Source organism: Xiphias gladius, chromosome 14, assembly GCF_016859285.1.
Source record: "Xiphias gladius isolate SHS-SW01 ecotype Sanya breed wild chromosome 14, ASM1685928v1, whole genome shotgun sequence".
In the NCBI taxonomy this organism is placed as follows: domain Eukaryota; kingdom Metazoa; phylum Chordata; class Actinopteri; order Istiophoriformes; family Xiphiidae; genus Xiphias; species Xiphias gladius.
Genome location: NC_053413.1, coordinates 14,341,501 through 14,356,565, shown reverse-complemented (window position 1 = coordinate 14,356,565; position 15,065 = coordinate 14,341,501). Strand labels below are relative to the sequence as shown.

General features: G+C 38.5%; 1 protein-coding gene across 1 annotated transcript in view; it reads left to right on the top strand.

Annotated features, from left to right (window-relative positions):
• The first annotated feature begins 2,571 nt into the window (after nucleotides 1-2,571).
• Nucleotides 2,572-15,065, top strand: part of eif2b3 (eukaryotic translation initiation factor 2B, subunit 3 gamma) — a 39,362-nt gene continuing 26,868 nt past the window's right edge. Inside the window, exons 1-3 of the mRNA XM_040142693.1 lie at nucleotides 2,572-2,918; nucleotides 4,299-4,464; nucleotides 6,508-6,665. Coding sequence (XP_039998627.1) covers nucleotides 4,317-4,464; nucleotides 6,508-6,665 — 306 coding nt within the window. The 5' untranslated portion in view covers nucleotides 2,572-2,918; nucleotides 4,299-4,316. The remainder of the gene's footprint in view (nucleotides 2,919-4,298; nucleotides 4,465-6,507; nucleotides 6,666-15,065) is intronic.

The following is a 15,065-nucleotide window of genomic DNA, read 5'->3' as shown; positions in this document are numbered from 1 at the left end:
TATGATTTCATCTGGTCTTTGAGAAAAAAATTCTCTGTGTCCTTGCTTAAGTACATGTCCAAAACACCATCAGGAGTAACTTTGTAGGCTAGCTGACGATCGAAAAGTCACTTCATGTATTTGATGCGGCAGCTGCATTGAGACATCACTTCTTCCACAGTATGTCCTGGTAAGGAAAACAGCATCACTATTTTACATTTGATTGTTTGAGTTTATTTTTAGGTAAATGCCTTAATTCCTGCATAAGGCCAGTTTATACATTTTACTAGCCATGGTTATAACTCCTCAGCCCATAAAAAGAGTTGTATAATGTCTGCTGCAGCTCTGGAGGAGCTTTATCAAGTCTGATTAAATTACCTGATGATGTCATTTGTGGTTATTTTGGTTTGTGCTTTTAGATCAAAAATATTCAGCCAACAGCCTGAGTTAAGAACTTGGGTGTAGAGTTTGAAAGACACGGGCATTTACCAGACAGGGATAGTCCACCGAAACAATGCTATCGACTGCATTATTGGTATGTAGGATCCAGTATTTTAGCCTGGCCCACACTACTGCTGCCTCAATTTTGACCATTTTTCATTGTGTTTTTGAAACACACTGATGTGAGTTTTTCCTAAGGTCATTTTTAAGAAATTGAAATTGTAACTATATTGCTTTGGCTGGTTCTAATTTAACCATTATAGATTTGTGTTGTCATTCATTTGTAATTGATCCAGTGTATATTGGTGTACACACCCTATTTAGTCTCTGATCTTCAGATCAAGAAGTGAAACAGAAAACGGAACGGAGAAGTGGATATATCTCTATCTCTATGGTAATGGGGCTGTCTTTACTACATCCCCGTTTAGACATACTGAGCTATACGTTATCTGAATGTTTTACTCCTAAATAAAACTGAAGCTGAGCATGTATGTATTTCAGCCTATGACTGAACTGTCTCGGAGTAACAGCATCAGCTGTTCACACAAGGATGACCAAAAAAGTGAAGGAAAGGTGAGCAAGAAGCTTGTCCACTTTTTGAGGTATTTAAAAGAAGAAGTCACCACTCTCTTTCTCTGCCCGTATGTAAGAATCTCTGTCTCTATGCATGTGTCTTTGATGCACGCATGTTTTTTCCCCCTCTTTCTTTTAATCCACTCTTTGATGACTCCTCTCCGCATTCTTCAATCTCACCTCTGTGCCCATTACTTAAAGACCCCTTTTCCATGAACCTGTCTCTCTAACATATTTTCACCTCTCTCTCTTCCTCGTTCAACATTTCAACCTGCCAGGCTTCCTCCTTCCATTATTATTCTATTTCATTATTCTGACACTCAGGCAACAACAGACAGACAAGCTTGTTTGTCTCTTTCTCTCTTTTTTCTCTCCCCTTCTTCCCTCCTTTCTCTCGCTCTTCTGGTTTTGAGCAAGCAGCAACGAGCAGTCAAGCTCATCTCCTGGCCAGAGCAAACAAAACCAAAGCCACATTCCCCGAGCTCAATTTGCTGTTACGTCTCAGCTCTGTGAATTGGGAGTTTTCAAGCTTGAAGTCTGGAGGAGTAGCTGGGTGGCTTCTGGCTGCTAATCTGTTCACACCACTTTTAGTGCGTGTGAACCCTTGGAATTACTTCTAATATGGTCAAAAAGGAAAATAAAATTGCATGTATGCTTAAGGCTCTTATTTTGTGTAATGGTTGTCAAAATCCAAAAGTGGACTGAAGTCAGGCAAAAAAAGGTTGATTTTATAATATTTTTACAACCATTAATGATATCAGCAAAAACAAGAACTCATGAAACTCTTGGTAATCATGGTATTGTAGTTTAGTAATCTTTGGTGACAAAAACAGGCTGCCACATATGGTAACAGTGGCCAGTAAAATTATTCATGTTAAACTGCCTGATTTGTCTAATATTTTTCACACCAGAGCATTTTCAATGGCTCCAATCAGTCTGCAGTATCCTCTGCATTCTCTATATGAAGAGTTTGAGCTTCTCCCCTTCAAACAGAGGGGTCCTACAGAGTGAGAAATTATTTTTAATCTCTAATGTCTCCAAATTTTTAAATGTTCATGTTTCAGCTGATGATGAGTCTTCCATATAATAACTGGCAGGTGGTAATGATAATAAAGTTTTTAACCATCGATAATTAGGTGGATGATGGCTGGTCTGGCTGAAATCCAGGTTTTAAATTATAATGTTTTTTCATAAAGATTGAATTTCATGTGAGCTTATGTGGTAGGTTTGATTTACATCTCTATACAACATAATTTATGTATTTTATTATATTGTATGAATCATGAGATTGCAGTTCTATTAGGTCTTTTTTTTGTGTTTTGTTTTGTTATTTTATTATATTTTATTTTACTTTATTTTTTCATTTTTTGCTTACTCCCACTCATATCAACTTGAGAGCACTTCATGGTCTACATATCAATAACAATTGTAAGTTGTTTTTGTTGTGTGTTGTTCTAATGTTCTGTTTGTTAACGCTGTTTATGAATATCTTTATCTTAATCTTTATGTAATCTAACCTGTACCTCTTCTCTTCTCTTCTCTTCTCTCCTCTCCTCTCCTCTCCTCTCCTCTTCAGTAGGAACCATTGTACGAAGGAAATACTTTTCCACACGGTCGTAATCCACCGAAAGGACTCAGGTGTCATCATACGATGCTAGCTGTTAGCCTCTTGTACTCAAGCTCTAAAATACAGTTCGGCGAGTAATTTAACTTCTGTCACCGCCGCTTTCCTCAGTGCGTGTTGCTTGTTAAAGAGCGTGTCCGGCTGCTTTTGAGGTGTCTTGGAGGCAACGGTGTCGTTCGCTGCTCCGTGCTAATCGTTAGCCAAGTGCTAACAACAGTGACAGCAACTAAGTTACATGCGTCTGCCACCGCTGTCATTTTCAGTGGCGGCCGATCGACAGGGACCAAGGAAACTCTGACAGGTACATTTAGACCCTTTTTTGACCAATGAGCGAGTAAGCGTGGTTAATTCAACCTCGTTGTTGAGGCCATGTTGTGGGTTCTGTTAGCAGCGCGCCTCGGTCCATATGCCTGTGCACAGCTTGTTGTATCAGATAAGTGTCAGCCGTGGTTACTGTGTTAGTGACATACCAAACTCCAACACAGTGCAGAAAGAAACGCCAATGGACTCGTGATTTGTGTGCCACATAGGCAGAAATAAGCTGGCTTGCACAGTCCGATGTGGGTGTACGTGTACTGTACGTGGTACCCTCGCGGAGAGTACAACATACAGTAGGACACAGTGTGTCCGTTTGTCGGTAACAGCACTATTTTTGAAATGTGTTGTCATAAGCATGCGCTGTATTGAGACCATAGACTGTATGATTGAAACGCATTTAAAGAATGCACACTTTTAAACAGCGTACCGCTCAGGTATGTGTGTTTCATTGGCTTCCGTACGAAGGTAGAGGGAAAAGAATTGTGTTCAACTTAAGGCAGAAAGAGAAAAAGTGCTTCCGGTTCATGCTGACCATTAAAAGACCCCTTCCTGATGCTCTGCCACTGCAAGTGTTTGGGGACAAAATCCGCAGTCCTCTTTCTGTGCAAAAATACGTTACAGAGTTTATCTGTATCTTAAGCGAGGCTTCATTCGTCTGAGTTAAGCAAATCAAGTGGTTATCTTTTTGTTTCCCTGGAGAGTGTTTTCTTTTTTATTTGCAGTGGTGGGACAGTGACAAAAAGAGGGAATTTCATACAAGAAAGACTAATTTTGGAAGATACCCACTTGATTTGTCTAACTTGGACAGCTGCAGCCTTCTTCACGAGCTTCAGATAAACTTTGGAATATATTTTTGCAAAGGACTGTTGATTTTGTCACCCATGGCTTACATTGAAAGCACATTAAGTACTGATATTTTAATGGCTAGAATGAACATAAGGAATGATTACAGCAAGCAAAACCCGTTTCATTGTTCATATGGGCACCTGATTTATTTTATTAAGACAGACTTTTTTGCATTTGAATGTTTAAGTGTCTTTTAATTTGATTCATTTAGTTTCTGTGTTCAGCAAAGAGAAGTAAAATGCACCCACATTTTGTCATTTAGCATCACCGCTGAATCTTTTCAACTGTTCACCAATAATGAGAGTCATTCAAGTTATCACCAGTGGTGTTTACCCCTGGTATTATAAGTGTCCTCCGAGCTCCCTCAATACAGGTCTCTCAGGGCCACTAAAAAACGTGGCATATAGTCACAAACTCTATATAAAGATAATGTATATATAGTTATGTCCTTATACAGCACTTGTCCACACTCCTGAATATAACTCTCTTATTCTATCTGTTTGTCTCACTCTCTTAGCCGTCCCCAGCAGATATCATGGAGCTCCAGGCGGTGCTGATGGCGGCTGGTGGGGGTTCTCGTATGACTGATCTGACATACAACACCCCCAAACCTATGCTGCCTGTTGGCAACAAGCCCCTCATGTGGTATCCGCTTAACCTGCTGGAGAGGGTGGGCTTTGAAGGTGAGCGCTGGATTTTTCATTATTCTACTACTTGTATTACAATAGCAACTACATCTATAACCCCTGTTACTGCTAGTCGTGCGACAATTACTGCCATCACTGCTACTGAACATTACAAGTGGTATTTTTCTTGTTTTTCAGTATATCTAAGAACGATGCCTTAAAAGTTTCACTCCACTAAAAAAAAAAAAAAACACTACATCAAAAATGACAGTACACTAGACTTCTCAGGACTGTCTGGGCATGTACACTGTGGGCTTGATCAACATCAACATCACCCTCACTCTCCCTTTAGTTTTGGTACACTTTTCAGGGTGGGACATCCTAAGTGATCTCATGTAATTCCAAGCATAGCTCCACTCCCCGTCCACCTGAGCAGAGGTCTAATCCGCCTTAATAAGCGAAAACATCTCTGTGGGTGTGTAGGGCCTGTAGAAAAAAAATATAGCTCTCAGTTCTACTTTTTGTTATCATTATGGAATTTTTATTTTGTCCTACAGCTGATTAACAAGATAAAAGATGGGTGAAAGATTCATTAGACTCATTAGATCTTCACATTAAATGGATGTGACAGTAGTGGCCGCATGAGAGCTGTGAGCCCTTCATCCATGTTATGTGTAAGTGTCAGGGGTGGAAAGTGTTACAGGAGTGCACTGGCATTCTTGGTAAGTTTCGGAATAAAATGTAAAGAAGTAAAAATACAGCCAGTACTTCTTGTGTAAGTTTTAGTGAGCCACTTGTACAACTTGGAATAAAAAGCTTGCAAATTTCGTTTTAGCATTAATGTGGAAAGAGGATCTTTAAGAAGAAAAGATAACCTCCCACTCAAACATAAGGACTGTAGTTCTGTTTTTTTGTATGTCAGTATTAGAGACAGCGTAGACAACTATACTGCAGATAATATCTTATCTGTTCTCATGGATAAGATGTAGAATTTAATGTTGCAGTTAGGTCAAATTTCCTTGACTTGCCTGTGCATGTTTGAAAAACAAGCAGTTGTTGGCCAGCTCCCGATGCTGTACTAAAAGAGACTACAAAATTTGGACTTTAAATTATGGGGTTTAAAATAGGTTAAGTTTATCACCTGTGTTAAAACCTCCTGAAATAACTGTAGTAGTACTAAAGCTGTTACATTTTTAAATACAAGACCAACTGTAAGACTTTATTCCACTTATAGTGAGTGCATAGCGAGCACGTTTGCAAATTGCCTCCAGCAACATTTAGTTGCTCCTTTCACTGCGTAAAGCCTATTAAATTAACAACTGTGCTGCTGTTTTTTAGTTGTACTTTCACCAGCTTGTCAGCACATCATCAGCCATTGTCAGGTGTGCATTTCCTGTCTAGATTTACAGTCCAGATTTCTGCCTCTTGCGCTGCAGCATGCAGTGGGTCCAGAAACTCTGGGCTTATAAAGGGATTTGTTGTACTATGCTGTTCTTGCCAGTAAACAGGGCTGTTCGTTATAAAAGTGTGTTATGTCCACACTAGCCTAGATAAAACTAGCTTTCTATACTATACACATCGTCCTGTGTGGCCAGTAGTTTACTGTGCGCAACCAGCTAGCCAAGGCCCTGCAATTTGGTTTTACTAGGCTGACACAGCTAGAGTGAACAAATGCCCGGTAGAAAACATTTATGCAGACAAGGCTAATTAAACCAGATGGACTCTGCAATGTTTTAGATTCATAAAGTGGTCTAGTAATGCTATTACCAAATTTATAAAAAAGCAGAGCAGTGGTCTTTGCTGGATTTAAGGTTTAGGATGAATCGTAGTCAAATACTGTAGATATCTAATGAGGATTAGTCTCTTTGCAGGGTGTCTTTGCACTGATTATGGTCTTTCTTTTTGTGTGCAATGTTATCAGCTTTGTGAAAGTGAGAGAATAGAATACATCAATCCAATAGGTCCTGATGATCTTTTCATTCCCATGAAAATAGAGGTCAAGGGGACTGTTTGTATTGTCAAAACCATCATAGCAACTTGTGTTTGTTATAATATACAGTAGGTATATAATGTCTTAGTTGTTTTGAACTGTGTTTTTAGAGGTGATAGTGATAACCACTAAAGAGGTCCAGAAGATGATGAGCACAGACCCTAAAATGAAGCTGGACGTGAAGATGAAACTGGATGTGGTTTGTATCCAGGAAGATGGAGACATGGGCACCGCAGACGCTCTCAGACACATCCAGCAGAAGATCAAGGTGTGTGGTTTTTTTTTTTTTTTGGGAAGCCTTGGTACTAGTCAAAGTCATGCCAGTCAAATTGAATTTCCACTAATTGATTTTATTTCAAGGTATACTTTTACCCTCAGTTTTTACGAATTTTCAGCAGAAATTTTGAATTTGACATGTAATGTAGTTTCAGATGTGGTTAACTTTCTATACATACAACTAAAAAGGCAAGTAAGTGACTAAACAAGGAGTTTTTAGTTACTGTCTTCAAGGGGCAAATGGAGACTAAAAATGTATTTATTAAATTATTCAGTTTTTTTTTTTGTTCTGTTCCCTTGGTCCCACTGCATATACAAAAAAAATTATGATGTGGGGTATGGTCTTGTTTTTTGGATAATGAAATCCAACACTGGTTTTGGTAATGATGACTCACAGAGTTGATATCAAGGAAATATGAATTACCTGATCTGTTTATTGTCTGGTCTGTATATTGCATCCATTCAAACACAGCCAGGTTTCTGCAGTGTCATGAAATCAAACAATTTTCAAATTACAAGCCAAACATCCGTATGATATGATAAACCAAACTGGACAAATAAATCATAGTACATATGCAAGTACATTCACCAAAATATACTCAGATAGATAAGTGATAAATAACCAACACAAAAGCAGAAGACTTAAGTTCAAATTCAGTACATTTACATGCACACATCTCGGTGACATTAAACATTGAACTGCATTTGAGTTTATTGGTTGGTTGTTTTTCATATTGATTAGTTTACTTTGCACTGTAATTAAAGCTTTGTTACTAGCAACATAAGTAGTGGTTTCCACTATAACCATCTAACCCAGTGATGAATGCACCCGTTTCATCCACTTGTGTGTGTGTGTGTGTGGTGAATCGAAGCACCAACAGAAACAGGACTGCTGTGAATTAATGAAAAGATGCAGGGTCTTCAAAAGATTGAAATGGTCCAGCGTTTTTAAATAAGTTATGTTGACTAATTATGACCTGGATATGAGCAAGACAACTGAGATAAGTCGTTTAAAAAGAAAGTTGCAGCACTTGTTTCAGTATGGCTTTATTATGTGGTGGAAGGGGAGGGCCAAACAATACATGATAGGCCCATCAGTACCATTTGCACTGTGATGTAAGCCAGTGTTTTGTAATCAAAGTGGCAGGTTTTTTTTGTGTATAATGTCAACTCTATACGAAGAAAACCCGAAAAGGTTGGAGGTAGAGGAGAAAAATGACAAAGATTGTGTGGAGGATGTGGGCGTTGTGTGTACTACTGGCTGACCACTGATCCGTGCCTTTCCCTCCCCTGGATGGCCAAGGCTGCTGAAGTGTCTCATTTCACCTTTTTAAAATACACACAAACATGCACGGGCACACACATTTACACATGCTGACATGGTATCCATGACCCCCAACCCCAATTTCCAGACCCCCTCTGAATCCTGCCTGCTGATCCCTCTATCCCCTCCTTCATCCAATTCTCTTTAAACAGATGAGGTCATGGTTAAGACTCACAACTCCCGGAGCTGCCAGTTTACCCTGTGCACCATTTATTCTCATCCTGTAGACATGCACATCTGTGTAACATTTGTATTTGGTTATGTTAAGGTATATGTCGTCCCTCTGTATATGCCATGGTTGTGACTGGCCTTCTGTGACCAAGAAAATGTTTTGTTATGAGGCTCTGTGTAGCTTAGAACTGTTGATGTATGTCTAAAGCAGTTGCTCTTGTTTATTGTTTGGCTATCAATGGATTGTCATATAGTTGGCTTAGAGTTGCTGACAACCGTAAAACTTTATACCGTGTAATTACTGTGAAACAGAAATAACAGAAATAACAAGCACACAAGGAAAAATTAATTCAAAATTGCCAAATCTTAAATGAAGTTAAGCTTTTGGATGCATTTGGTATTTAATCATCTCTTGGGGGATTGGCTTGATATGATTCATTCAGTATGCAAGCTTTTAGGGGTATTTTCAGGTTCTTATGTAATACAGTGCAATGTTCGCAAATACAGTAAGGATTTAGGGTAATGCAATATGAAACATAAATGGCAGGTAAGCTCAATAAATAATGTTGATCAAGGTATCTGTCCATCTGAAACACTGACCAAACAAAGTTAGTGTGTTCCTTTTTTTCTTTTTTCTAATTGGTGGTAACTGGAATTTTCTGAAAGACGTTTTTGCCAGTAACAGTACAAATGCAGTTTTAGGACAGATGGTAACATTTTGTCATACAAAACTAACTGACACAGCTAAAACTAGTATCATCTTTATTGAATTGAGATTCAATTTTGACTCAGATATCAATTTTGAATTATATCGTGAACATGAGAATAAAAAATGAGTCATAAAATTCCCAAATATTCCGATTCGCAACAGTCTCGTTTCAAATGTTACTGAAATTTGCTTCAAGATATCCACTCTATTTAGAGCGTACCACATCAAACATATGTCTGAAGACATAAGTGTCCTGCAACTGCAGTTCATTACAGTCCTACAGCAAAATCAGTCAGCTTTTCTTTTGAAAACAGATTTATCAAAGACTCAAAATGCCAAATTTATTGTGACAACTGAGTTTAATGTTTTTTTTTCTCTGGCCTTTGAATAGGTTGGTACAGATTCGTATTATTCTCTTCACTCAAGAGCTCCGTAATAAGTGGATAGTATAACTACACACACTTAAAGACACACACATACACGCACACACAATCACACACACTTAAACAGGACTAGCTCCAGCATGCTCCCATTGAGAATAGTCAAGTTCCTAATCCTTTGAGCAGCCAGTTAGATTAGAGGCATTGAGTTACACACACTAACACACTGCAGGGTGATGACTGAAGAACCGTAACCATGGCCTGCCAAATCCCAGCACAGAGATCACTCAAGCTGTCAAACCAATGCATGAGTACAGTATAGTCACACACAATCACTCATCTCTTTACACAAACACCCTCCCATGAGGGGATTTGGTGTATCCTATCAAACAAAATGCTTACAGGAATGAGTGTACACCCTGGGTGAGCAGAATAGGTCATTCCTCTTGATTACTGAAAAGAGAGATTACAAGCAGCATATTTTATTTTGTTCACTCTTCAAACAGTGATGTTACACAAAAGTGGATGGATATGCCTGATCATTGCTGAGATCTTTCACCATAAGCCAAACTAGTGAAAGGAGTACTTTACATGCTCTTTCTGCTTTGAATGCTTAAAGCCCCTTTGACATATGTATTATCATTTAGGCTTAATCACCTGGCAGTATGAGTGTATGCAGGCTAAAAGAATTACATATACATTGGAGTTGCAAAATCAGAAGCTTTACCTTTGGTCTATACATGTAGTCAGCTTGTAAGCCACATAACAAAAGATGAAGAGGGAGAGAAGATTGAGAGATGGAGCTGAGGATCCTCATGAGAAAGACACAGCAAACATACTTAGAGGAGACTTAGTTTCTTTGTGTTTCTTTCCCTCTCTTAACCATCTTTTTTTCCCTCTCCCAACCACATCCACCTTTTTTTTTTTTTTTTTAAATCCTCCTTCCCGCAACATACGCCAGTTCAGACTTAATATTTGAAAGAACGTTACGTTAAGCAAGGACAAGGTTTGGGCACAGTCTATGTTGAGACTGGCCCTGAAAGCTTTTAGCCCACAGCGAGATGACAGGTGTTTGTTGGTAGCCGTTTTCTGTCTGGAGAACAAACTAGTCAAGGCTTCTGTATTCACCAAACCTGCAGCTAGTTGTCAGTTCATGTCAGACAGCAATTATACATTTTTCTGAACTAGCTAAACTTGAAGGTAGGGCAAGTATCTGATTAATCTGCTCCTTGGAGAAAACTAATCAGCAACAGTTATGATAATCCCATAAGCTTTAAAAAAAATTTTAAGCAAAATGGTACCAACTTCTCAGATGGTTCAAGCTTCCAGCTTTACTGCTTTTCCTTGTCTTACAAGATAGCAAACTGAATATATTTGGGTTTTGGGCTGTTAGTCAGATACACAAAATGGGATGAGAATCCACAACAGACACCATGCTGCATAAGTTCAGCATCTTAAAGAATTAAAATTAATTAGCTACGGCTAATAAAATGTGCTGGGGACAGTTGTTACTTCAGCTGAGGGAGTTGCTGACTTAAGTGAATAAATGAAAAACTTGTTAGAAAACAGTGAGAGTTTAGATCAAGTTTGAAGTGAACATAAAAATCCTACCATAAAGACTATCACAGAGTGCTGTTACTCACTTTGAACAACACATAAGCATGTGGAAAAAAAATCAATGTTTTTTCATAAGCTGTGAAAAAAAAGCAATTTGACGATGTCACCTTCAGCTTGAAAATGTTACCTTGAAAAATTTAGATTATTTTTTTTTAACCAAACATTGAATTGATCGAGAAAATAATGTGTAGATTAACTGGTAATGACAGCAATCTTAAGTAGCAGCCCTACATGTGTACACCCGGGACACATTGAATTTCATACTCGACAGCTACAAGCAGTTTAACTCATATAGACATGTTAATTTCAGCTTTTAAATATTTGGCACTGGGGAGATAGTTTACAAGTGGTTCATGTGAGACAGTGAATTGCGAATGGAAGGCCATGCTTTTATATCAGGCAATCAGTTATCATGGAAGTGACTGACCCTTAATCAAATAGCCAAAAAAAAGTGGGCAGAAAAACAGGAAAGCTGCATAATACTGCAGACTCTGGCATAGGTTTTCAGTGGAAGTTGCAGTATTATTAGTAGTCATTGTATTTCATGTTAATACCAAACAATTTTTTAAATAGAGATTTTATTTTGTCAAACAGTCCGTTTGTCGAGTTTTTCCTCGACAAATGGTGTCTTTTTGTGTAAAAGTTGGCATATACTGTATGTAAGTGATGTTACTGAATTCTTATTTAGTAAGTTCTTATGCACTTAAAAATCCTTGTATGACAAAGATTTCAACAATAACCATGTTCTGCAGACTGAAACGACACAAGTATCCCACACACTGCCGAATCAGTAGCACTCACATTATTTAACGATGGTAAAAAGGTCTCCATCAGGAAAGCTAAAAAAATCACCGTACATACAAAGAAAGTTTCCAAGTATCTTTTAAGTGGGTCAAGATTGTATAAGCAGTAGTTTTGGATCGAAGTCAGTTACCACTGGGACGTGTCTGTGTCTGTGTCTGTGTCTGTGTCTGTGTCTGTGTCTGTGTCTGTGTCTGTCTCTGTCTCTGTCTCTGTCTCGTGTGTGTGTGTGTGTGTGTGTGTGTGTGTGTGAGTGTTTGAGTGTTTGAGTGTCAGTATGTGTGGTCCTGACCTGTCCAGAGATCCTGGCTGTTGAAAGGCCAAAGTGTTTCTGTCTCTCCAGCTGACTCGACTCTGCTGTCGCCTGAGTGTGTGCCCGTGTGTGGGGATTGTGCAGGCACAAGTTTGTGTGTTTGTGCGCGTGCATACTTGTGTGCTCTGTTTCTCAACATGTGTGCGAGCTTGCCTGTGTGTGATAGAGGAAGAAGAGAGTTGAAAGGTCTCAGTGTCAGGAGATCTCCTGCAGACACCTCCAGCTTTGCCATGGCAGCTTCCTGTCGCCGGGTCCAGACCAGGTTATGCTCAGAGTTACCTCTAGGTCAACTGCATGACCCTTGACCCCAAAGATACCCCCTTTTAAACACACTCACACACACATAACTCTACTCAACTGTTCAACATTCAACCACAGTTCACATCATTAGCAAATTCAAGTGAATTCTTTCATTCTTTGTAGCTTTGCCAAACATTAATACTCATTAATCACTTGTTAAAATCAGACCAGTGCTTCATGATGCTCTAAAACAAAAATCACATCATAGTACCACGTTTTGCCAAATACTGCAGAAGGATTTTGAAGTATGCTACTTTTATTTTCTTCATAATTTTATTGTCAGCAAATAAAAATGTAGAAGACAGAAGAAAAAAGGATGTGTAGCGCTGCAGTGGACTGTTCAGGGTTTCCTCAGTTTCTAATATTTAATATATTTTTGATGGCCCGTATGTAGTTTGATGTGTTTTAGTGATCTAAGTGAATTAAGTTGTGCCAGTAGTTTGTTGATGACAGGGAGAAGTTGACCCTGGCATTGCCTCCCATCCTCTAATTTCTCTTCAGGCTGTCCTTCATTCAATTATCCATCTTTCCTTTTTTATACTTCCAGTTTGTCTTTCCTTTTCTTTTTGTGCTTTTGACAGTAGTTGTAGATTCTTCACTCATGTGTTCTTCTTCCTCCTTAAATGCTCCCCTCTCCTCTCTCACTCAATCTTTTCCTTCTCTCTCCGCCATAGACAGGGTAAAGATGTCTCTGTCATTAAGGCGGCTGGTGCTAATGGTGGGATTAGTCCTTATGCTGACAGCCTTCATCACTGGACAGACAGATGGATACTGCACACAGACACACAAATGTGGGCGCACCCACATTAAACACACACACACATGCAGACAAAGAGCATCAGTGGCAGCCAGTTAAAATAATTGATGTAGGTTTTTTGCTCCAAATGTTGGTGGAAGAGTTAGTGATACATCAAAGGAATACACAAGCTATTTATGATACACAGTTTAAAATCTACATTGGTTTACATTTTACATAGCTGGAATCCTGAAAGTAGTTTAAGATGATGAGGATAATTTCTGGAAGGTGAAATGCTAAAAGAATATTCTTTCTCTTCCGTCTTTAAAAAACAATGGAGGGTTTCTTTTAAAGCAAGAGTGTGTTTTGTCGTTTGAGTTTTGGCACCAAGAACCTTGTTTTCTTTCTGTCATTGGGATGTTCGAGCAGTGCTGCTTTTGGATCAGTTCACAGGAAAGTGCTCAAAGCCAACCAGCATAGCTTGTTGTTCTGGGTAAAATATCAAGATAGAAGGTTACTCATGTCATATTGCGTCAGTTTCTGCGGGGTTAATGATAGAAATATGAACCAGGCCTGAACAGAGGTTAGAGGTGGTCTTGATTTTGTTTTGGGCACTTCTTTTTTCACAGATATGATCAGACACAGCCTCAAAAGTAAACACACCAGATATGTCAAATATTGAAATGGTCCTTAAACAATAAATAGAATATTACAACTGTAGAGCAAAATAGATAAACAAAACTTTTATTTTTTGAAATTTAGCAAACACAAGTTTGCCATTTACATTTAAAGGTTGTTCCAATGTTTAGGGACATTGATCACCAAATTAACTAAAAGACTTAATTAAAAGACTTCACATCTCCACCAATCAGAAGAGGGCAGTATATAGCATGATATAACAAATATTCTTGCAGGGTAATATGAAGACATGGACAGTGAAATAAATTTTAGGTCATACCACACAGTTCTTACACAGATATAGTTTAAGCTGCATAAGAGGGAGAGTAGTTCTATTAATGCAACATTTCCAAAAGACAACAGCTTAATGTTTAATGTCTACATAGGACAGCTGCTTAATGTGTTTTTTACATTGTAACAGTGGCCTATATATATACATATACATATATACGTATATATACGTATATATATATACATATATACATATACACATATATGTGTGTATATATATATATATATATATATATATATATATATATATATATATAGAGAGAGAGAGATATTATTATATATTATATTCCGTACAGTGATATTTATGCAGCTATAAGATGATAAGGCAACTCATATTCAAACATTTTAGAAAAAAGCACATTATTAAACAACAGAATAGGATCAGCGGGTGTGATATAGACACATTCTTAATCAAAAACAATGAAACAAAGCAATATTTATTACTTACTGCCATTAAAGTTGAAGTCACTTTAACACAGGACCTACAAGTGTGTGTATGTGGGTTTGGCCTTCATACAAGCAGTGCTAAACTTGGAAGAGCTCACTGTTGACCAAGAACAGTTATTCTTTCATTTTCACCCTCTCTCTCAGTGTGCCAGTTTCTGTTGTGAGTATTGAAATTAACACTCATGACCTCATGTCCTGAGGTTTTTTATGTGGAGCATTGTTGCCACCCATGTTTATGTATAGTCTGCATGTCGAGAGCACTGTCATGAGTGAGCAGACCTCTCTTTATTAACATAACTCGCCCTTCAAAATGTATTTGATGCATTTCTGATTCTCTGCTGGCTTGTTTGCGCGCGTCCGTGTGTGTGTGTGTGTGTGTGTGTGTGTGTGTGTGTGTGTGTGTGTGTGTGTGTGTGTGTGTGTGTGTGTGTGTGTGTGTGTGTGTGTGTGTGTGTGTGTGTGTGTGTGTGTAGGGGTGACAATGGAAATGTCAAAAAATCACAACAGGTGCTGAGATTTTGTTCCAAAATAGAGTACACTAGCCTGAAAGTTTTCTTTGAAAGCCCGAAATTGCTCTACTTGGTGAAGCAATCGTAGCCATGTGAGCAGATTCAGTTATTTATGG